Raw genomic sequence first — 25,050 nt, 5'->3', positions numbered from 1 at the left:
TTTGTTGTTTTCTGTCAAACCTCAGCATGAATCAGCCATGCTGCTGCTGCTGCTGCTAAGTTGCTTCAGTCGTGTCCAACTCTGTGCGACCCCGTAGACGGCAGCCCACCAGGCTCCCCTGTCCCTGGGATTCTCCAGGCAAGAACACTGGAGTGGGTTGCCATTTCCTTCTCCAATGGATGAAAGTGAAAAATGAAAGTGAAGTTGCTCAGTCGTGTCCGACTCTTAGGGACTCCACGGACTGCAGCCTACCAGGCTCCTGTGTCCATGGGATTTTCCAGGCGAGAATACTGGAGTGTGTTGCCATTGCCTTCTCCGTGAATCAGCCATAAGTATACATATATCCCCTCCGTTTTGAACCTCCCTCCCACCTTCCTCCCTATCCCACCCCTCTAGGTTGATACAGAGCACCTGTTTGAGTTTCCTGAGCCATACAGCAAATTCCTGTTGGCTATCTGTTTTACATACGATAATGTAAGTTTTCATGTTACTCTTTCCATACATCTCACCCTCTCCTCCCCTCTCCCCATGTCCATAAGTGTATTCTCTATGTCTGTTTCTCCTTTCAGTTCAGTTCAGTTCAGTTCAGTCGCTCAGTCGTGTCTGACTCTTTGAGACCCCATGAACCGCAGCACGCCAAGCCTCCCTGTTCATCACCAACTCCTGGAGTTCACCCAAACCCATGTCCATCGAGTCGGTGATGCCATCCAACCATCTTATCCTCTGCTGTCCCCTTCTCCTCCTCCCTCAACCTTTCCCAGCATCAGGGTCTTTTCAAATGAGTCAGCTCTTCTCATCAGGTGGCTAAAGTATTGGAGTTTCAGCTTCAACATCAGTCCTTCCAATGAACAGCCAGGACTGATCTCCTTTAGGATGGACTGGTTGGATGTCCTTGCAGTCCAAGGGACTCTCAAGAGTCTTCTCCAACACCGCAGTTCAAAAGCATCAATTCTTTGGTGCTCAGCTTTCTTTATAGTCCAACTCTCACATCCATACATGACCACTGGAAAAACCATAGCCTTGACTAGATGGCCCTTTGTTGGCAAGGTAATGTCTCTGCTTTTTAATATGCTGTCTAGGTTGGTCATCAGAGAAGGCAATGACACCCCACTCCAGTACTCTTGCCTGGAAAATCCCATGGAGAGAGGAGCCTGGTAGGCTGCAGTCCATGGGGTCGCTAAGAGCCGGGAACGACTGAGCGACTTCACTTTCACTTTTCACTTTCATGCATTGGAGAAGGAAATGGCAACCCACTCCAGTGTTCTTGCCTGGAGAATCCCAGGGTTGGGGGAGCCTGGTGGGCTGCCGTCTCTGGGGTTGCACAGAATCAGACACGACTGAGGCAACTTAGCAGTAGCAGCAGCAGCAGGTTGGTCATAACTTTCCTTCCAAGGAGAAAATGTCTTTTAATTTCACAGCTGCAATCACCATCTGCAGTGATTTTGGGGCCCAGAAAAATAAACTCAGCCACTGTTTCCCCATCTATTTGCCATGTTGCTGCCCTGTAAATCAATTCTTCAGAACCATGTTTCTAGATTCTGTATATGTGCATTAGAATATGATATTTATCTTTCTCTTTCTGACTCACTTCACTCTGTATAATAGGTTCTAGGTTCATCCACCTCATCAGAACTGACTCAAATGCATTCTTTTTTATGGCTGAGTAATATTCCATTATGTATATGTACCACAACTTCTTTATCCATTCATCTGTCATTTCCTTCTGTTTTAGTCTTTGATTCTCTAATGAGCAGTGATCAGGTCTGTTCTGCTCATATGGCATCTAGCATGATACCTGGCACCTAGTAGGTCCTCAGTAAATGTTTGCTAAAGGAATTATAAAGTATATATGCTACACTTTGCAGTGCTGGTCAACTGCCTGTTTGCTCAGATCCATTCCCTCCTCCTCATCTTATGCTCCATACCTAAGGGACTACGTTTCCCAGGTTCCCTTGCTCTCTAGCTTCCAGGTAGATTTGTCTAGTGGGAGGAACTGGTGGGAAGACAGGAGGCAGGTGAAAGGAAGATATCAGGATACTTCCTCCCCCTCTTTCTGTATCCTGAGACATCTCTGGCAGTGGCTGCATTTCCACTGTGGGTCCAGCTGCCAACCTTAGCTTCTGGGTCCCCATAACACTACCTTTCCCATCGATCCTGCACCTATGGGAGTGTTCCTAGATTCCTATGGTTGCTTGTATCTGCGTTGCCTCCCTTGGCTTCTCATCTCTTTTATCACTAATGTAATAATTGGTGATATTAATTTCCTCTGTTTTGAAGACTTCTAGTGGGTTGTATTTTCCTTGTTGGACATTGAATTCAAATGAAAGTCTTCGTGGCAAGGGAAACATGATCTCATAGGAAAGACAGTAAAAATGGTCTAAGAACAAGACTTGGAGTCAAAATATTAAAGTTTAAATGCTGGTTCTGCCTGTTTCTTCCTGTATTTCCCTGAGTAGATCACTTAAACTGGTATTTCTCAAACTGTGTGCCAAGGTAACCCAGGGAGCCACAATGAACTCAAAGGGGTATCTCAGGAGATTTAAAATTTTTAAGGCAGTAAACACAGTGAAACTCAACATCTTTCAGATAACACCTGAAGGAAGAGTGAAACAGTTCATACTCGCAACATAAGACTGCACTACAATCCTTTCACTGACTTTAGATTATTGTAAAGCTGGGTTTTCCACAGACATAAGAAGCATTACAAATATCAATGTGGAACAGAAAACGAAGATATTGACATCCAATCTGATTCCAAGACATGAGAAGCTGCACAGTGTACAACAGGCACTTATGACCCATTAGTGATTAAAAATGACATAAGGAGGAAAATCAAGATGATAGGGTAGGAAGATGTTGAGCTTAACTCCCTCCACAAACACAACAGAAATGCAATCTACTAAAGCTGAGTCAAGAAGAAACAGGTAATGTGAACAGACTGATCACTAGAAGTGAAATAGAACCTATACTTTAAAAAACAAAAAACAAAACACGTCTTGCAAACAAAAGCCCAGGACTGGACAGCTTCACTGGGAAATTTTACCAAACATACAAATAAGAACTTACACCTATCCTTCTCAAACTACTCCCAAATATTAAAAAGGAGGAAACATTCCTAAAGTCATTCTATGAAGCCACCATCACCCTGATACCAAAATCAGACAAAAAATATTACCAATAAAGAAAATTACAGGACAATATCTTTAATGAAAAGCAAAAATCATCAACAAAATATTGGCAAACTGCACCCAAAAATACATAAAAAGGATCATATACTATGATCAAGTGGTATTTATTCCAGGGTCACAAGGATGGTTAAACAAGCACAAATCAATGCGAAGCATTACGTTAACATAAAAGAAAAGACAAAAACCACATGATCATTTCAATAGACAGAAAAAGCATTTGAAAAATTCAACATCCATTCATGACAAAACCTCTCATCAAAATGAGTATAGAGGGAACATATCTCAACATAATAAAAGCACTTACCACAAACCCACAGCCAACATAACACTCAACAGTGAAAAACTAAAAGCTTTCCTGCTAAATTCATAAATAAAACAAGGATGCCCACTCTTACCACTTCCATTCAACACAGCATTGGAAGTCCTAGCCATAACAATCAAACAAGAAAATGAAATCAAAGGTATTAAATTTGGAAGGGAAGAGTAAAATTGTCATTATTTGGATATGACATGATACTCTGTACAGAGAACCCTAAAGACTTTACACAAAAACTATTAGAACCAACAAATGAATTCAGCAAGGTAGCAGGATACATGATTAATACACAGAACTCTGTTGCATTTCTTTATACCAACAATGAACTATCAGAAAGTGAAAGTTAGAAAACAATCTTGTTTAAAATTGCATTTAAAAATACCTGGAAATAAACTTAACCAAGGAGGTGAAAGACCTATATGCTGTTAACTATAAAACATTGATAAAGGAAACTGAAGATGATTCAAAGAAATGGAAAAGACCATGCTCTTTGACTGGAGGAACTAATATTGTTAAAATGGCCATACTACCCAAAGCAATCTACACATTTAGTGTGATCCCTATCAAAATACCCAAGACATTTTTCATAGAACTAGAAAAATGTAACTCTAAAGTTTTTATGGAACCACAGAAGACCCAGAATTGCTAAAGCAATCCTGAGGAGAAAGAACAAAGCTGAAGGCATAACCCTTCCAGGCTTCAGACAATACCACAAAGCTATAGTAATCAAAATATCATGCTATTGGCACAAAAATGGACATGTAGATGGAACAGAACACAGAGCCCAGAAAAAACCCACACACCTATAGTCTATTAGACAAAGGAGGCAAAAATACACAATAGAGAAAAGACAGTCTCTTCAACAAGTGGTGTTAGTAAAGCTGGATAGCTATGTGGGTAAATCAATGAAACTAGAAAACTCCTTCACACCATATACAAAAGTAAACTCGAAATGGTTTAAAGACCTAAATATAAGATATGACACCATAAAACTCCTAGAAGAGAACATAGATAAAACATTCTCAGACATAAATCATTTCTTTCTTAGATATTTTCTTAGATTAGTCTCCCAAGACAATAGAAATAAAAGCAGAAATAAACAAATGGGACCTAATCAAACCTATAAGCTTGTGCACAGCAAAGGAAACCATTAACAAAATGAAAAGCCAACCTATGGTATGAGAGAGAATATTTGCAAATGATGCAGCCAACAAGGGCCTAGTTTCCAAAATATACAAGCAACTCATATAGCTCAACATCTCAAAACAAACAACTCACATAAAAAAATGGGCAGAGGACCTAACAGACATCTATCCAAAGACATACAGATAGCAAACAGGTATATGAAAAGATGCTGAATATCACTAATTATTAGTGAGATGGAAATTAAAACCACAAGGAGATATCACTTTACACTGGTCAGAATGGCCAGTCTAATAAATGCTGGAGACAGTGTGGAGAAAAGGGAACCATCCTACTGTTGATGGCGGTGTGTGCTGGTGAGGTCACCATGGTGGGGGGAGGAACGGAAGTTCCTTAAAAACTAAAAATAGAGCTACCATGTGAACCAGCAATCTCATTTCTGAGTACATAGACAGGAAAGACAAAAACTCTAATTTGAAAAGATACATGCTCCCCAATGTTCATAGCATCACTATTTACAATAGCCAAGACATGGAAACAACCTAACTGCCCATCAACAGACAATCAGATTAAGAAGATGTGGTGTATATATATACAATAGAATACTACTCAGTGATAAAAAAAAGAATGAAATATTGTCATTTGCAGCAATATAGATGGACCTAGAGAATATTATACTTAATGTCAGAGAAAGACAAATATTATATAGTATCACCAATATGTGGAATCTAAAAAATAATACAAATGAATATATATACAAAACAGAAACACACTCATAGAAAACAAACTTATGATTAACAAAAGAGGAAGGGGAGGAAGGGGTAGAGAAAGGATAAACTAGGAGCGTGGGATTAACAGATACAAACTACTATATGTAAAATAAAGATTTACAATCCTTGCATAGCACTGCTGCTGCTAAGTCGCTTCAGTAGTGTCCGACTCTGTGCGACCCATAGACGGCAGCCCACCAGGCTTCCCGTCCCTGGGATTCTCCAGGAAAGAACACTGAAGTGGGTTGCCATTTCCTTCTCCAATGCATGAAAGTGAAAAGTGAAAGTGAAGTCGCTCAGTCGTGTCCGACTCTAGCGACCCCAAGGACTGCAGCCTACCAGGCTCCTCCGTCCATGGTATTTTCTAGGCAAAAGTACTGGAGTGGGGTGCCATTACCTTCTCCATGCATAGCACAGGGAACTATATTCAATATCATGTAATAACTTATAAAGGAAAATAGTCTGAGAAATATATATACATAAATGAATCACATTGCTGTATTTGAAACACAATGTTGTAAATCAATGATAATTTTTTAAAAAAGAATGAAAAAATTAAAATTTTTAAAAAAGAATGAAAAATAAATGTCTTCTTTCAAGTGTGTACACTATATTTTTCAATCAGCTAATAAGTTGTTAGAACAAAAATACTTAAGTTATTGGGACCTAATTATTTACAAACGGAATGATTATGTATTTCTTTTGGCTTAGGGGCACCATGAAAAAAATCAAGACACTAAGGGACATGTGAACTAAGAAGGTTTAGGACCATCTGAGCCTTGTGTCCGCATCTATAAAGTATAGAAACCTACCCTGCCTTCCTCTTGTGATTGGCAAAAAGCAATTGAGATACTGCATGTCAGAGATGTTAACATAAATTCTCTACTCCTCTATCCTGATGGAATCTGGACCAACTTCCAGAATCCACCCCTCCCTCAAACACCCACACGCTTCCAGGAAGTTGAGTCCAGGGGAGCTCCAGGAGCAGGTTAGTTTTATCTATGGATAATCCTACCTTCTCCACCAAAGACCAGTATAGGGCTGGCTTGTGACTTAACTTGACCCAAGGAGACATGCTTGCTCCTTGGAAGAAAAGCTATGACAAACCTAGACAGCATATTAAAAACCAGAGACATTACTTTGTCAATGGTCCGTCTAGTCAAAGCTATGGTTTTTCCAGTAGTCCTGTATGGATGTGAGAGGTGGACTGTAAAGAAGGCTGAATGCTGAAGAATTGATGCTTTTGAACTGTGGTATTGGAGAAGACTCTTGAGAGTCCCTTGGATGGCAAGGAGATCCAACCAGTTGATCCTAAAGGAAATTAGTCCTGAATATTCATTGGAAGGACTGATGCTGAAGCTCCAATACTTTGGTCACCGGATGGGAAGAACTGACTCATATGAAAAGACCCTGATGCTTGGAAAGATTGAAGGCAGGAGGAGAAGGGGATGACAGAGAATGAGATGGTTGGATGGCATCACCGACTGAATGGACATGAGTTTGAGCAAGCTCCAGGAGATGGTAAAGGACAGGGAAGTCTGGTGTTTTGCAGTCCACGGGTTGGCAAAGAGTAGGACATGACCGAGTGACTGAACAACAAAAGGAAACACTAGATAAGGTTTGCAGAGGGCTCCTGAGACCCTCTCTTCTTTTGGATGTTGTGCTATGTAGAAATGAGATTCCAGATCTTGCTAAGGTTGGGGGGTGGAAATTGAAGGCAATGATACTAGGGGTGTAAAGCTGGGAAGGGAAGTTGAACAGTAATCCAAGGAAGAAGTGATACAGTCTCGATGAAAGAAGCAATGGAAGATGGGGATAGGGAAGGAGATGGGAGCTCTGAAAGTGGAACTGATAGCACTTCACTATTGAGATTCATCTCTTTAATAAATATTCACAAAATTTCCAATATGGGCCAGGCACTATTCCAGGAACCAGGAACTGAGCAATGAATGAAACCTACAAAGTCCTTCATAAAGTTTCCATTTTAACACGCCCTAATTAAGAAGGAATGCTGCTGCTGCTACTGCTAAGTCACTTCAGTCGTGTCCGACTCTGTGCAACCCCACAGATGGCAGCTCACCAGGCTCCCCTGTCCCTGGGCTTCTCCAGGCAAGAACACTGGAGTGGGTTGCCATTTCCTTCTCCAAGGCATGAAAGTGAAAAGTGAAAGTGAAATCGCTCAGTTGTGTCCAACCCTCAGCGACCCCATGGTCTGCAGCCTTCCAGGCTTCTCTGTATATGGGATTTTCCAGGAAAGAGTACTGGAGTGGGGTGCCATTGCCTTCTCCAAAGAAGGAATGAGGCAGGGGTTAATCCATACAATGTCAGTAGTGATAGGCAGTATGAAGGAAAATGAAACAGGGTTCCGGGAGAGTGAGTGATAAGGCAGTTGCTATTTTCGACAGGGATCAGGAAAGGACTCTCTGTAAGGGACATTTGAACAGTGGCCAAATGAAGTGATAGGTAAACTGTGGGGTCTATTGAGACAGAGGTAGACATACTGGGAGTGGAAGCTGGAGACTAGTAAGAGGAGGGAAAGTCTAGTAAGACTTTCAAATGGATGATGGTACAGTTTATTGATAAAGAGACACAGGTGGATGATGCTAATAACAAGCAGTTATATACAGGAGCTGGTCTAGATGGAGAGGTGGCAGTTATCTGAAGGAAACCTCAAGGACATTTTCTACAATTTTAATTCAGAGACACCAGCTGAATGGTTTCCTTACCAAATTAAAAGGATCGGACTTTTCCACCTAAGGACATTCATTCTGGTTAACAGTAGAGCCTAAAATATTTCAATGAGCAACAAAAGGCTATTTTAGTGCTACTGAAAGAACTTTCTTGAAAGCTTTTCACAAACTTAAAAGCAGGAGTAAACTTTATGGGGAATAAAGCTTTATTTAATAAAAAGCATTATATTAATGCATTTCAAGTATTTTATAAATATATAAGTATTTTAAATTGACAAATATAACCTATCAAGTAAATTGAAAGGCAGAAAAACTGCCACAATTTAGTACAGGCAAACTAAAAATATTCCCAAATCAAAAGCCATGATAACCATTTTCAGAATTCCGTCATTACTGTATAATCAGTCTTGTTTCCTGATTAGAATAATTAGACCACTGTGATACTGTTTTTTCAAGTTTCCATGCACACGATTTTTTTATATTATACTGTAAATGCAATATTCACATTCGTTTGCACTGTGGGGCTTGGAACTTAGAGATTAACTCTAAGTTTATGAATTTCAATAATATTATCTAACTTAAGCTGATTGATCTCTTTCTGGCTGAACCCAAATTCTTTAAGAATCTCTTCAGTGTGTTCTCCTACAAAAGGATCCCTTTTAATCGAAGGGAGAGCTGGGGTGTTGGACAGCAGAGGAGCAGGGCGGGGACTCACACGCTGCTCTGTATCAGTAATAAACGAGCCCCGATCTTTGTTGTGACCATGATGGGTAACCTCTTCAAAAGTCAGCACAGGAGTCACGCATGCATCAGTGCCGTCAAAGATCTGACACCACTCTGCCTTTGTCTTCTTTGCAAAGATATCTGCAAATTTCTTCTTCATTTCTGGCCAATCCTTCATACTTAACTGATTGGGAAGTTCATCAGACTTTAGCCCAAGTCCTGAGAGAAAAACAGAATTTCTTAAATCACCATGCTTTGGGTGCAGTAAATATAATCAGCGCAAATGAGTTTTGAACTCATCATACTTGCCCCAAATGGGATATTTTATAAGAATTCTCAAATGAGTCAAGAGAAGAAATTCACTCAATTTGAAGTTGGAGCCAAAGCTGGAGAAGGCAGTAGCGTAACAGGACTCAAAACAGACTTTCTAAGTCTTTGCAAGATCTTATTATTTACATTTCATCAAAAGCAGTCTATTTTTAATTGTCTAGTTTCCAGAAATCAACTTCTTCCCTCTGAGAAGTTTTTCCAAAAGAGACTTTGTCATGAAGTTATTATCTGCCATGTGTGTGCTCAGTCGCTAAGCTGTGTCTGACTCTTTTGTGACCCCCTGTAGCCCACCAGGCTCCTCTGTCCATGGGATTTCCCAGGCAAGAACACTGGAGTGGGTTGTCATTTTCTTCTCCAGGGGATCTTCCTGACCCAGGAATCAAACCCGAGTCTCCTGCATTGGCAGGTGGATTCTTTACCACTGAGTCACCTGGGAAGCCCAAAGATACATGCAAATTGTTCCGACAGCAAACATGACAGCAAGTTATCAGCCAGCCAATCAACAGGGACACAGAGACTCTCTCTCTCAAGTACAAAGAGTTCTGAAGGGCCCCTCAACACAAGGGACAGAGAAGATGAGAGGATTTGCCAGGGAATATCACAAGAAGGATGGCTTCTCCAGTCCATGACTTGATCTGTGCTCCCTTTATTGACTACAGGAACCCACCCACCCCTGTAGATACACCCCAACTCCAGTGCTGATTAAATTATACCCAAAGGGCAACTTTGCCTTTGGGGTTTGGTGTAATTCATTTTTATTCCCTCTTGTATAAGAGGGTTTCTAAATTTAAATTATGCATAATATTTTGCATAAGTTTAGCCAAGTTAATCGAGCAATTCTCATTTTTTTTCATCCTCTCCTTATCTACAGTGTTGAAAAACAATGACCAATAATTGTAAGCTGCTCTGAAGATGCAGAAGTGCCTACAGAGGTAAGAAGACAGGAATACTATAGGCTCTTCGTAGAGTTTTTAGGGATGTAAGGATATAAGAACTCACATAATTCTGAACAGCTGTGAAAAAACACCTGTTCAAATACATTGTTCTCTGTAGCCACCTGTCCCATTCAAAACCAGGAAAGATATAAAGCCATAGTTTCAGATTTACCACAGTAACCTATGAAGAAATATTTCTAAGGATGTCTTTCACTTTGCTTTCTTCTTCTTGATTGTCCCAAACTCTGTGATTAAGAAGCATATAAAATGAGCAGTTAGCCAAAGCGCTTAAGTAGACCACGGCTAACTGCTGGAAACATATATGCATGCTTTTATAAAGTTTTCTTTTTTTTTTTTTAATCAGAATGTGATCAGAATCATCAACTAGAAGTGCAGCCAACAGTTCTCCAACAAACACTAAACTTAAGGTTACACGGGTTTGTTAAGGTGCACAGGTCTGTACACCGGAATCAGTTCAGTTCAGTTCAGTCGCTCAGTTGTGTCCGACTCTTTCTAGAAATCAGAACACTTCTACCCCTGACTCTGACACACCAGCTGTGTCAACATGGCTGCTATTTAAAAGGGTGAGGCTGAAGATATTCGGTATTGACAAAAAATGATGTCTTTGCTATATTTTTTAATTAAAAAAGTATTAATTATAAACATGTGGTTATGTATTTTACACATTATATAAATATATAATATAATGTATATAATTATATATATTATAAAAATTATATAATATACATATATTTATATTATACAAATTATAATATATTTATATTATATAGATTATTAAAAAATTTAATCGTGTCTGTATGTGTACAGGGAAAATTCTTAAAGGCCACATTCCAAACTTTCCTAAAGTAGAAGGACAAGGGATAATTTTTACCTCTTACCTTATAAATTCTGTATTGTTTACACTTTTTTCATAAAAAATACATTATTTTGAATTTTTTCATTTTTTAAAATTGTGGTAAAATATACAAAATATAAAATTGACCATTTTAGCCACTGGAGAAGGCAATGGCAACCCACTCCAGTACTCTTGCCTGGAGTCCCCCCATGGACGGAGGGGCCTGGTAGGCTGCAGTCCATGGGGTTGCTAGGAGTCTGACACGACTGAGCGACTTCGCTTTCACTTTTCACTTGCATGCATTGGAGAAGGAAATGGCAACCCACTCCAGTGTTCTTGCCTGGAGAATCCCAGGGACGGGGAGCCTGGTGGGCTGCCATCTATGGGGTCGCACAGAGTCGGATACGACTGAAGCGACTTAGCAGCAGCAAGAATATAGTACTATGTTATTAAGTACATTCATATTGTTCTGGAACCATTACCACCATTCATCTCCAGAACTTTTTATCTTTCCAAATTGAAACTGTACCAGGTTCCCTGGTGGCTCAGATGGTAAAAAATCTGCCTGCAATGCAGGAGACCCAGGTTCAATTCCTGGGTTGGGAAGATCCCCTGGAGAAGGGAATGGCAACCCACTCCAATATTCTTGCATGAAGAATTTCATGGACAGAGGAGCCTGGAGGGCTACAGTCCATGGGGTTGCAAAGAGTTGGACACAACTGAGCAACTAACACTTTTACCCATTAAACACTAACACTCTATTCTCTGCTTCCCCCAGTCCCTGTTCAAATATCTGTTTAAGTTCCCACTTTTAATTCTTTTGGATATATAACCAGAAGTGGAATTGCTGGATCATATGGTAATTCTATGTTTAATTTTTTGAGGAGTCACCATATCATTTTCCACAATGGCTGTATAATTTTACATTCTTACCAGTAATGCATGGGGTTCCAATCTCTCCACATCCTCACCAACACTTATTTCCTGGCTTTCTTTTAATAATATTTTGAAATCTTAAAGCAACTTTAAAAAATTCTCTATTGCCTTTACTACAAGAATCTTATGTCATGAGAGTCTCAGTATTTTCAGATTTCTTTGCCCTGGAAGCATTAGAAACATAGCACAGAGGAGTCTGAGCCTTACAAAAACCTTGTGTATTTATGCTCAGACACTGAGAGCTAAATAAAGCTATGGTCTCAAAGATCTCAAAATGTACGGTGAAATAATAAATTAACACTAACTCAAAAAAATCATTACCGATGTGGGAGTTTGTCCACACCTCTCTGTTCTATCGTTCTTCTAACTTACAGTTAAGTTAGGGAAGGTAATATAGTTGATCACAGAAAGCATTCTGATGCTTACAAAAACCATCATTCCAGCAACATACAGACTACTCTGAGTAGCATTTTGCATCTGAAAAGCTATCAGACATAAAACTCCAAACTTAAAGCTGGAAGATAAATGTGCTGCAACACATGTGCTTGTCACACCGCTTCAGCATATATTCTAAAACTTCTTAGAAACGAAATAATCTGTGAAGTGAACTTTAGATTCACATTTCACAGGGACAAGATAACTTCAGTCCAATTATCAGTCAGGGCAGAAGGGATCCCAAATTTTTCTGCTAACCTGTGGCAACATATCAGTAAGACAAGAATCTGCAAGAAAGGTGAACCGCAGAAGCATCAGGTGACGGTGACATATCCCAACAAACTCTCACTTGCCAAAGTCTCTCTGTGCTCTGGTGACCCCATTACTAAGTACCAGGAGGGACACCTATCCATCAAGGAATAAAAACTGGTAGAACCAGCAGATCATTTCCAGGCAAGAACAGACTGTGGCCGTGCAACGGGCAGGATAAATATCCAGCACCACTGAGTATGGCTCCCCAGGCGGCACCAGTGGTGGAGAACCTGCCTGCCAGTGCAGGGGACAGAAGAGCTGAGTTCCATCCCTGGGTTGGGAGGGCCCCTGCAGAAGGGCATGAACCCACTCCAGTATTCTTGCCTGGAGAATCCCAGAGACAGAGGAGCCTGGCGGGCTATGGTCCATAGCGTCGCACAGAGTTGGACACAACTGAAGAGACTTAGCACAGCACTGAGTATGAAAGGTAATAAAAACACTGAACGCCCACAAAAAGGATTATGATCTTTTTAATCTGAGCTATTTATAGACCTTTTTTATAAAATTACTTGTCAATTTAAAAGATGGGGGAAGTGCCTCACAATATAATGATGACCATCATTAGGCTAATTATAAAGTGGGTATATACATATAATAAAAGACATCAAGAACTTCAAAAGACCCCAAAATAGAGGCTGGAAAACATCCACAGAAAAGAGGTTCCTGAAAAGTTACTCACCCTTGATCAACAGCTCATAGAACTGGGGCTCTATTGCTCCGACAGCCATGAACCCCCCGTCGGCTGTCCGGTAGGTTGTATAGAAAGGAGCTCCACCATCTAACATGTTCTGTCCACGGGGCTGCTCCCACAATCCTGTTTCTTGGGTTTTCCACATAAAAGAACTTAGATATGCTGTTCCTTCCACCTTTGAAGAAACAGAATACAACGTGAATCCAGGTAATGCAACTATACAAATTATGACTGATTCCTACTTGGGTTTTAAAAAAATGTTTGTATAAAAATGTTTATCTTAGAATATAGAAAGATTATACCTAATTATACAACTTCTTTGAATATTTAGAGAAAGTGAGTGAGGACAGGTTTATGATAGAGCTCCTGCACTATTCAGATCAGGGAATATTGTTCAGAAAAGACTTCGAGGAACTACTTCTGCTCTTCTTTTCAAATAAGACTGGCAGAATGTTGACAATTTCTGAAGCTAAGTGAGGCTAGCTTCACTAGTAAGCTTACTTCACCATTAGGAAGCTAATTATATATTCTCTTTACTTTTATATATGTTAAAAATGGTCAGGATAAAAAAGCTGAAATAAAGAAAAAGGTTTTTGAAAAATCTATCATCTGATCTCAGTACTTATAAACACATACACACAAACACATGAAGCAGATCACATTTTAAAGGTAAATTGAATGACAGTTATATTTAGTTGATTCTAGTTTTGATACCAAGCGCAAGAAAAACAAATTTGAATATTTAACATATTTTAACTTTAATTATCACTAGAAAGTTACAGAATAAACATAACAATGTGGCTGGCAGGTGATAAAGGTTTGCTGAGTACAGACAAACTAGTTTGGGAATGCCAGCTTCCCACTAGTCCTGAAATAAAAAGGATTCACATCTCCGGTATGATTGTCATGAGACTAGACGCACTGAGCTAACTAAAGAACACTTCCCTGTCCTTCTGGCACTCCAGGAAGAAGGCCAGCAAAGCATCCTCATCTCTGAGGTTATTAATAGAAAGGCCCCAACCGTGAGCATGCGATTTCTCACGGATTCTGGCTACGAAACAAACACAAAATTTAACAGGCAAGAAGACTGCAGTGGGTTGCCAATTCCTCCTCCAGGGGATCTTCCCAACCCAGGGACCGGACCCTTGTCTCCAGGGTCTGCAGGTGGATTCTTTACCACTGTGCCAGTTGGGAAGCCCATCTTTAGATACGTCTCAGTTTTCCCTTTTAGCTTGAGGAAGCTCATGAACACTTGAATCCATGGATCTGCCTGGTAGGCTACAGTCCATGGGGGTCTCGAAGAGTTGGACATGACTGAGCGACTTCACTTTCACTTTTCACTTTCCTGCATTGGAGAAGGAAATGGCAACCCACTCCAGTGTTCTTGCCTGGAGAATCCCAGGGACGGGGGAGCCTGGTGGGCTGCCGTCTACGGGATCGCACAGAGTTGGACACAACTGAAGCGACTTAGCAGCATACACTGGATGTACTGATGAGACTATTGAAAAAAGATGTCCTGACAGTGTTATGGGTCTATTTTGGCTCACTCAGGATACAAACAGGCTCTAATCTAACTCCACCTTTACTTGGCGCCATAGAAGGACACAGGACAAGACACAGCAATTATAATCCTTATCTCATCAACAGGCTACCGAGCACATACATCTCTTCCCCCTCATCCAAATGCAGCATGTGCTGCCACAGATGACAGCCCTTGAGGCAGGGAAACTGCAGCCTCAGTTTCCCAACTTTTTATATTATTCTCATCACATAGGCCAACGGCCTGAATGCCAACACGCAGTCCCCCAGGTCAGAAGCGCTCCCTTAGGTCAGGAGTAAACACAGTAAAACAGACCCCACATGCCATGTGCGTGCATGCTGAGTTGCTTCAGTCCTGTCTGACATCCAGACTCTTTGTGACCCAATGGATTATAGCCCACCAGGCTCCTTTGTCCATGAGGATTCTCTAGGCAAGCATACTGGAGTGTAGTGCCATGCCCTCCCCCAGGGGGATCTTTGCAACCCAGGGATTGAACCCAAGTCTCAGGCATCTCCTGTATTGGCAGGTGGGTTCTTTACCACTAGTGCCCCCTGGGAAGCCCTAACTCTACAGTTTCTAAGGGAACAGTCTGATGAAGAGATGACTCCAGGTCATCATGGGCAGGCCTAGGTCACAGATTCTGCTGCTAAAGTCATTTGGAAACTATTCGTCTAAAAGAATAAGATATATGTCCCCTCCAATCAGCCTCCTCCTTCAGTGGTTCTCCCCAGGGTACCAGAGCCACCATCCACTGGGTCTTCTAAGTCAGAGATCAGGGCGCGATCCTTGATTCCTTCCTCTCCCTCCACTGCCAAATGTGAATCCTTAAATCCAGACCTAGTCTATCATTGACCATTTTAGTACTTGCCTTTATCTCTCAGTCTTGTCTTCATCAAATCCACTCTCCAGCCTACCAGCAAAGATAGGTCCAAATGTAACCTGTAGAGTGGCACTAGACGGCTCTCATCAACTAGCTGTGAGAACTCAGGCAAAGTTCTGAATGCGCTGATGAGTGTGTTGAAAAAAGATGTCCTAACAGTTTTATGGGTCTGTTGCTCACTCATGTCCTACTCTTTGCGACCCCATGGACTATAGCCCACCAGGGTCCTCTGGCCATGGGATTTTTCAGACAAGAATACTGGAGTGAGTTGCCATTTCCTCCTCCAGGGGATCTTCCTGACCCAGGAATCAAACTCACATCTCCTATATTTCCTGCACTGTAGGTGAATTCTTTACCTGCTGAGCCATGAGGGAATCCCTGTTACAGGTCTAACTGGGTTCAGTAACAATGTATCCCAGGAGAGGGGAATGGCAACCCACTCCAGTATTCTTGCCTGGAAAGTCCATGGATAAAAAAGCCTCATGGACTGCAGTCCATGGGGGTCACACAACTGAGTGCCCATGTGTGAGGGGTCTGGAGGGAGATGGGTTGGTAGCAATAAACAGGTAGAACTGGAAACAAACAAACAATGTATTCCAAGTGAAATTGTTGTTTTGGGGATTAGGAGAAATCACATAGGAGAAGTGCCTAAGAGAACATGAAGCAAGTGCTCCGTGTGTGAGAGTGACGACACTGAAGCAGCCTGACATTCAAATCTTCGCTACATAGTGCAGCAGGAAGGTCTAAACTGGTCCATTTTACTTGAGCATCATCAAGAATCTCCTCTTCCTGCTAAAGGAGACTTCCTGGGCCCAGTTTTGAATGAAGATCTCTTAAAAATCACATTCAAAGCACAAGACATAAGATGGGGAAAATCACCGAAACACAACGTAGTAATCAAGTGAGTCATGAACAGTTTAGAAAGTTGACTCCACAAACAGACGGTCAAAATATGACATTCTGACACATGTCAAACATATGAAGCTATTTTAAAGAGAAGGCTATCTTTGGTAACTTGGATTCAAATTTCAAATCTCAATTTATCTCCTGTCTTGTTCAAAAGAGGATTTGAGGCAGCCATGTATCAACCTTAGGAACAAACGCTAGGCTTATCATTTTCCCCAGTTAACACTTACCATGCTTGCGTCAATGACCTGACCTTTGCCAGAGCGTGTGCGTTCAAACAACGCCATAATGATGCCCATTGCGCACATGAGGCCACCACCACCAAAGTCAGCCAGGAGATTCAACGGGGCATATGGATTCTCACCACTTCTGCCAATTCTTGATAAAACACCTATACCATGGGGAAAAAAAAAAAAAAGGAGGACCATAAAGGGTAAATTTAATGTGCATTTAAAATTTTTATTTATTTATTTTTGACTGTGCTGGATCTTCGTTGCTCTCTCTGGTTGTATTGAGTGGAGGCTACTCTCTAATTGCAGTGCATGGGCTTCTCATTGCAGTGGCTTCTCCTGTTGCAGAGCACAGGCCCCAGGACACACAGGCTTCAGTAGCTGTGGCACGTGGGCTCAGTCATTGCAGCTCTGGGGCTCTCGAACAACAGGCTCAACAGTAAGCCTGTACTTTACAGGCTTAGTTGCTCCATGGCATGTGGGATCTTCCCAGATGTGTCTCCTGCATTAGCAGGCAGATTCTTTACCAATGAGCCATCCAGTGGTAAATGGGTTAAAAAGCCCATTTAATGTATACTTTAAATAAATACGTGAACATCTTAGAAGGGAAACCAATCTCTCTAGCTACTAGTTGTAAGTAAAAATTAATATCTAATCCCTTTCTAAACCTAAACTTGTTCGGTATATTTATAAGATGGTTTTCCTTTCCTTGTTTTTTTTTTTTAATGTCTTTATTTTCTTTAAAACTTTATTCCTACTAACATTTTCAGAATTCTATGGCTAAGTTTTTATTCACTGAGTTGTGTGTGTGTGGGGGAAGGTTGTTATCCACTTAGTTTATGACTTAACAATGGTATAAGGCACTTCCATTCTTATTAGAAAGAGATGCAAGAAAATAAACACAAGAAAAAGAAAAGGAATTGCATTTTTAAATAGATGTGAAAAATCAATTCTCCACTCACTCTTTTCCTCAACCTTTAAATGTGTACACACAGAATATTTGAGACTTCTTTTACTCGGCAATACGGTTCTTAGAAATCTAGAATTAGGTCATTCTAAGACCTCCTTATTGCCAAATTCAGACTTAAGTTGAAGAAAGTAGGGAAAACCACTAGACCATTCAGGTATGACCTAAATCAAATCCCTTATGATTCTACAGTGGAAGTGAGAAATACATTTAAGGGACTAGATCTGATAGAGTGCCTGATGAACTATGGACAGAGGTTCGTGACATTGTACAGTAGACAGGGATCAAGACCATCCCCATGGAAAAGAAATGCAAAAAGCAAAATGGCTGTCTGAGGAGGCCTTACAAATACGTATGAAAAGAAGAGAAGCGAAAAGCAAAGGAGAAAAGGAAAGATATACCCATTTGAAGGCAGAGTTCCAAAAAAGAGCAAGGAGAGACAAGAAACCCTTCCTCAGCGATCAGTGCAAAGAAATAGAGAAAAACAATAGAATGGGAAAGACTAGAGATCTCTTCAAGAAAATTAGAGATACCAAGGGAACATTTAATTCAAAGATGGGCTCAATAAAGGACAGAAATGGTATGGACTTAACAGAAGCAGAACATATTAAGAAGAGGTGGCAAGAATACACAGAAGAACTGTACAAAAAGATCTTCATGACCCAGATAATCACGATGGTGTGATCACTCACCTAGAGCCAGACATCCTGGAATGTGAAGTCAAGTGGGCCTTAGGAAGCATCACTACGAACAAAGCTGGTGGAGGTGATGGAATTCCAGTTGAGCTATTTCAAATCCTGAAAGATGGTGCTGTGAAAGTGCTGCACTCAATGGGCAGCAGATTTGGAAAACTCAGCAGTGGCCACAGGACTGGAAAAGGGCAGTTTTCATTCCAATCCCAAAGAAAGATAATGCCAAAGAATGCTCAAACTACCGCACAATTGCACTCATCTCACACGCTAGTAAAGTAATGCTCAAAATTCTCCAAGCCAGGCTTCAGCAATACATGAACTATGAACTTCCAGATGTTCAAGCTGGTTTTAGAAAAGGCAGAGGAACCAGAGATCAAATTGCCAACATCTGCTGGATCATGGAAAAAGCAAGAGAGTTCCAGAAAAACATCTATTTCTGCTTTATTGACTATGCCAAAGCCTTTGACTGTGTAGATCACAAGAAACTGTGGGAAATTCTGAAAGAGATGAGAATACCAGACCACCTGACCTGCCTCTTGAGAAACCGGTATATAGGTCAGGAAGCAACAGTTAGAACTGGACATGGAACAACAGACTGGTTCCAAATAGGAAAAGGAGTACATCAAGGCTGTATATTGTCACCCTGCTTGCTGCTAAGTCACTTCAGTCGTGCCCAACTCTGTGCGACCCCATAGACGGAAGCCCACCAGGCTCCCCCGTCCCTGGGATTCTCCAGGCAAGAACACTGGAGTGGGTTGCTTAACTTATATGCGAGTACATCATGAGAAATGGGCTGGAAGAAGCACAAGCTGGAATCAAGATTGCTGGGAGAAATATCAATAACTTCAGATATGTAGATGACTTCACACTTACGGAAGAAAGTTAAAAGGAACTAAAAAGCTTCTTTATGAAAGTGAAAGAGAAGAGTGAAAAAGTTGGCTTAAAGCTCAACATTTTGAAAACTAAGATCATGGCATCTGGTCCCATCACTTCATGGCAAATAGATGGGGAAACAGTGGAAACAGTGTCAGACTTTATTTTGGGGGGCTCCAAAATCACTGCAGATGGTGACTGCAGCCATGAAATTAAAAGATGCTTACTCCTTGGAAGGAAAGTTATGACCAACCTAGATAGCATATTGAAAAGCAGAGACATTACTTTGCCAACAAAGGTCCGTCTAGTCAAAACTATGGTTTTTCCAGTGGTCACGTATGGATGTGAGTTGGACTGTGAAGAAAGCTGAGTGCTGAAGAATTGATGGTTTTGAACTGTGGTGTTGGAGAAGACTCTTGAGAGTCCCTGGGAGTGCAAGGAGATCCAACCAGTCCATCCTAAAGATGAGTCCTGGGTGTTCATTGGAAGGACTGATGCTGAAGCTGAAACTCCAATACTTTGGCCACCTCATGCGAAGAGTTGACTCACTGGAAAAGACCCTGATGCTGGGAGGGATTCGGGGCAGGAGGAGAAGGGGACCACAGAGGATGAGATGGTTGTATGCATCACCGACTCGATGGACATGAGTTTGAGTGAACTCCGGGAGTTGGTGATGGACAGGGAGGCCTGGCGTGCTGCGATTCATGGGGTCACAGAGTCAGACAGGACTGGGCGACTGAACTGAAGAGCTTCCCTGGTAGCTCAGAGGGTAAAGAACCTGCCTGCCATGCAGGAGACTCAGATTCTATCCCTAAGTCAGGAAGATCCCCTGGAGAAGGGAATGGCAACCCACTCCAGTATTCTCACCTGGAGAAGTCCATGGACAGAGGAGCCTGGTGGGATACAGTCCATGGAGTCAGGAAGAGTTGGACATGACTGAGTGGTTAACACTTTCAAGATATGTTTGTACAGGCGAAAACCATGGGCTTTTTCTAGTATTCATAGAATTTCTAAAATCATGACTCAGTCGACAATTCACAATAAAGTAAGGGGGTACCAGATTGAAACTATTAATGTATCTTTGCAAACTACAGTACAACCATTTCTACTACCAATAAGTCTCCTACTTCCTAGCAGGGGCTTGTTGGAGAATTCACTCCACAAACATAGTCAGTAAATGTTACTAGTGAGTGTATTACCCCTCCCTGTGTGTTAAGGCAGGGGAAAGTGAAAGTGTTAGTTGCTCGACTCTTTGCGACCCCAGGGACTGTAGACTGCCAGGCTCCTCTGTCCATGTATTCTCCAGGCAAGAATACTGGAGTGGGTGGCCATGCCCTCCTCCAAGGGATATTCCAAACCCAGGGATCAAACCCATGTCTCCTGCATTGCAGGCAGATTCCTTACGATCGAATCATCAGAGGGAGGCTGACAATGACTGTTCCAAGACAAACCAATCTTTTTTAAAGTACACGCTCTTTATTAATTCCAATAAATATTCCAAACTTCGCCTGTAAAAAATTCTAATGTGTAACTGTAGATCTTGACTGGGGGGAAAAAAAAGAGTGTAGAGAAATTGCTTTTTTTCCCAACATACCTGACAAAGCCAAATAGTTGATGTCATGTCCAGCCATCTTGGAGAACCTTCCTGACTGGCCGAATCCACTCAACCTGGCATAGATAAGCCTTGGGTTCTCCTTCTGCAGAATCTCGGGACCGAGCTGGAGTTTTTCCATTACCCCTTAAGAGAAAAGTTACATTTATTTTTTAAGGACAGCATGAATTGAAGATGGGTATAATCCCTTCTTTGTGGCAAATATAAAACAGCACTTTTTTGCAAGGAAAACTGGTAACATTTGTTGTGAGTTTATAATGAACGTATTGCCAGTAATTAAGAACCCAGACAGTGAAGCCCCCATTTCTGGAATGTGTGGCAGATCCCCCCACCCCAAGAATGCTATTTCCCTTCAGCACTGCCCTACATCCCTGCAGGCATACCCAAGCATCTTCAGAGTGGACATTCCATACCTTCAGTCAGCCCCTTCAGAGTTTCCCCAGTTTGCTCCTAAGTAATTTATTAGAAATGGTCTGTTCTTTTGGAAGTTACTCTGGGTCTTTAATTGATCAAAAATTCACTTTTGGAAGCTGCTTTTCCTTTCAGGACCTCTTTTATGTCTATGCCTGCATGGGTGCCTGCTATACTTATGCATGTATATATTCCAGCTTCCCAAACAGCTCAGATGCTCCTCTGGCAGGATTCATGCCTCATCTGTTTCCACAGCCTCTAACATGCCCAGCAGTTCCTCTACAAAAAGGCTCAGTATAAATATCTGGTGGAAGAAGGGTTAGCAACAGCAGCATTTAATCGCTCTTAAGTTATCAGTGAGTACAGCTGACCCTTGAACAAGGTGAGTTTGAACTGTTTGGGTCCACTGACATGCAGTTTTTCAAAAGTAAATACTACAGTATTACACAGTCTGTGGTTGATGGATGCCGAGGAACTGTGGAGGACCACTGTAACTAAAGTACAGATTAGCCCTGGTTTGTTCAAGGGTCAATCAATATTTATTCTGCTAAAGCCAGGGAACCTAAAGAGTCCTGGGGTTAAAGATATAAAATTAGATAATAAAACTCACTGACTTTGTCTCCACAAAGCTATGATAAGTTACAAAAGGATTCTATTCCTAGACTGGTGGTTACCAAGGGTGAAGGATAGGAGAGGGATGAATTGGGAGCTTGGGATTAGCAGACGCAAACAAGTATATACAGAATGGATAAACAATAAGGTTCTACTATATAGCATAGGAAGCTCTATTCAATATCCTGTGATAAACCTGTGATAAATGGAAAATATGAAAAAGAATATATATGTAACTCAGTGGCTCTGCTGTACAGCAGTAATTAACACAACATTGTAAATCAACCATACTTCAATTAAACTCTATTTCTCTAACTAGAAAGACATCAGCCTCAATCCACCCCAACACCCCCTGCAGCTATATCTGTATTCACAGCTCCACCTCTCCCCTAATACTAAGACAAATGATTTACCCATGTGGAGCCTCCTTCAATTTCAAGTTGTGTATTATTAAATTATAATACAATCCTGATTACTAAATTATTATTGTTGTAATCTCAGATCTGAGGGTGGATTCACTCACATATTTAAATACACCTGGTGCCCGACATAGCTGATTCATTCTCCATTTACTGACTTCCAGCTATATACCAAATGGGATTTGTACTTGAGCAAGAGCAGGTGTCTGAGGAAAGATCAAAGTGGTGCTAGACCCAAACATCAGCTTTAAAAGGCTGTTACAACTGTTATCAATGAAGCTGCAGCAGGCGTGCAAAGAATCCAGAAGTCACAGAAAGGAGGAAGAATGATGGGACTGATGATAATTGAAAGCTGGTGGTGGAAAAGGAAGATTTGGGAGCCTAGACAAAGGTAGGAGTTTTTCATTCAGGCAACTGGGTGGACATTGGTTCTATTCACTGAAATGATACAGAAAGAGGAGAGGACATTTTAGTAGGGAAGACGTGGGGCTCAGTTTGGAATATGTGGAAGCTGCAGTGCCCAGGAGACGGTCAGATAGAAGTGGGCAGAACTTGCCTATTCTGGAAGTCTGTGGCTCTAAAAGAAGGGGGCACAGTTATAGACTTGGCCATCACCTGCCTATAAAAAATAAAAACAAGAGAAATGGATAAGGGTTGCAAGAAACAGAGTGTAAAGGAAATTGAGCAGAAGCTGGAACCTGAACACCAGCATTTAAGGCAGCAGGTGTTCGCCTGGATTTACCCCGGTACACCAAGCTCCAAAATTTAGCAAAGTTTGACTATGAACCTACACGCAGTTTTCCAGGGAAAGAATCTATGGCTTTCGTTTGTTTCTCATAGGGTTCATGACCTTCACGTAATTAAGAAACGCAAACACAAAAGAGTAACTAAAAAAAGGGGGGAACTTGGGAAGGAGTCAGAGAGAGGTATAAGAAAAGTGAGGACAACAGCATTATCTCGGACTCCAAGAGTGGAAGATCGTCTCAGGGGGCGAACGATCAGCAACATCAAATGCAACAGCAAGGTCTAGAAAGTAGGGACGGAAAGGGTTCGGGTGGCAACAGGGCAAAGGTATGCGGGGTGCAGCCCCAAGCGGTCGGGCGCGGCGACCTCCCTTCTGCGGGGACCGTCCCCTCTCTGGCCCCGCGTAGGGGCAGGAGGCTCACCGGGGCGGAAAGGTTCCAGCATCACGTCCGCCCGGGCGCACAAGCGCCGCAGCACCGCCGCTCCCCGCGGCTGCTTCAGGTCCACCACCAGAGAGCGCTTGCCTCGGGCCAACCGGCTCGGGCCGCTGCGGGCGCCGGGTCGGTCCACACGCACCACCTGCGCCCCGAAGTCCGCCAGGACCATACCGCAGAAGGGAACCGGGGCCAGGCCGGCGAGTTCCACGACTGTGATGCCCCTAAGCGCCATGGGCCCAGCGTCTCCTTCCCAAACCGAAGAAGCAGCAGCTGCCTGAACTTCGGTTTCTACAGCCCAGGCCCTGGGCGCACGCTCCCTCCCTCGTGGCCCCGCCCCCACGCGTCTGCGCGCAGCCGCAGAGCCTGCGAAATAGTGCGTCTTCGGACCGCCTCCGGATCTGGGCTGTTAGTGGCCTGAGGTGGCTTAGATTTTAAAACTCTGCTGCTGTTGCTGCTAAATCGCAAACTTTAGGGGATCCTAAATTGTGCCCTAGGGGTTGACCTGGGGGTATGGGGGTGGGGGTGGGGCCCATGGCTGGTCCTGGATGTTTCAGGATGGTTTTTCCCAGCCGCTGTGCTCTATGGACCCGTTTATACCTCTCTGCCCTTGAAAAACATGAAAAATACATAAATATTTAAGAATAATGTTAAAGTGTTGTTTTTAGTTTCTCAGCTATCTGGGGTTAGTATCCTGTGTTTTTGCAGCCTGAGTTTCCTCCCTTTTATTTTATTTTATTTTATTTTATTTTATTTTTTTTAGTTTCCTCCCTTTCACACCGAGGGAGTGACTGTAGTCTCATGACTGTCGGAAGGAAGGCACTCTTCTTTCCTGAGCTGGTTAGGCTCACGAGCTCACCTCTGGCAATAACTACAATGGACCCTTCGTTTAGTGACATGGCAGGCAATGTGCCAGTTATGATTATTCACCACCCACAAAAAACTTGTGTGCTATCATGGAATATAAAAAGCACATATGAGCAGGTGGTGCTCATCAGAGACAAATCTGAGAAGTTTAAAAATATTTTTAATTTGTCACCTGCCATTTCTACAATAGTTTGGCGTTTTTAATTTCAGTGCATTTTAAAAAGTACAATAAAATAAGAACAAATAGCTCCACTCCTTGCAGTTTGGAGTCTCCAAGAACTAGGGAGAGACTTTAATAGAGAAAAGTTGAGGCAAGGAAATTACTCATTGACTAGATATAATTGCCTAGTTGACTGTTTGGATTTGTTTCCTACTTTGATTTCTGGACTCTCAGACCAGGTTAGATTCAGCTTGCTTACAGAGGATGCCAAGGCATGAGAGCCACATCACTCTAATGGCTTCCTGGTGTAATTAGCACCTATTTGTCCCCTCTAGCCCTTTGTTCAAGCATAAATTTTCTAACCCAGCCCTCTTTTAT

The 25,050-nt window shown here is 41.9% G+C and overlaps 1 protein-coding gene across 1 annotated transcript; it reads right to left on the bottom strand.

Annotated features, from left to right (window-relative positions):
* Positions 1-8,295: 8,295 nt before the first annotated feature.
* On the bottom strand, positions 8,296-23,986 carry AMACR (alpha-methylacyl-CoA racemase). The gene is made up of 5 exons (XM_027520317.1): positions 23,634-23,986; positions 21,008-21,151; positions 16,882-17,042; positions 13,314-13,500; positions 8,296-9,049 (listed from the first exon to the last, which is right to left on the bottom strand). Exons 1-5 carry the CDS (start codon positions 23,878-23,880, stop codon positions 8,640-8,642), a joined length of 1,149 nt encoding a protein of 382 aa, XP_027376118.1. The 5' UTR covers positions 23,881-23,986; the 3' UTR covers positions 8,296-8,639.
* Positions 23,987-25,050: the final 1,064 nt, after the last annotated feature.

The sequence above is a fragment of the Bos indicus x Bos taurus genome, chromosome 20, assembly GCF_003369695.1.
Source record: "Bos indicus x Bos taurus breed Angus x Brahman F1 hybrid chromosome 20, Bos_hybrid_MaternalHap_v2.0, whole genome shotgun sequence".
NCBI lineage: Eukaryota > Metazoa > Chordata > Mammalia > Artiodactyla > Bovidae > Bos > Bos indicus x Bos taurus.
Note: the sequence above shows the minus strand (reverse complement) of the source record. Positions and strands in the feature narration are given on the sequence as shown.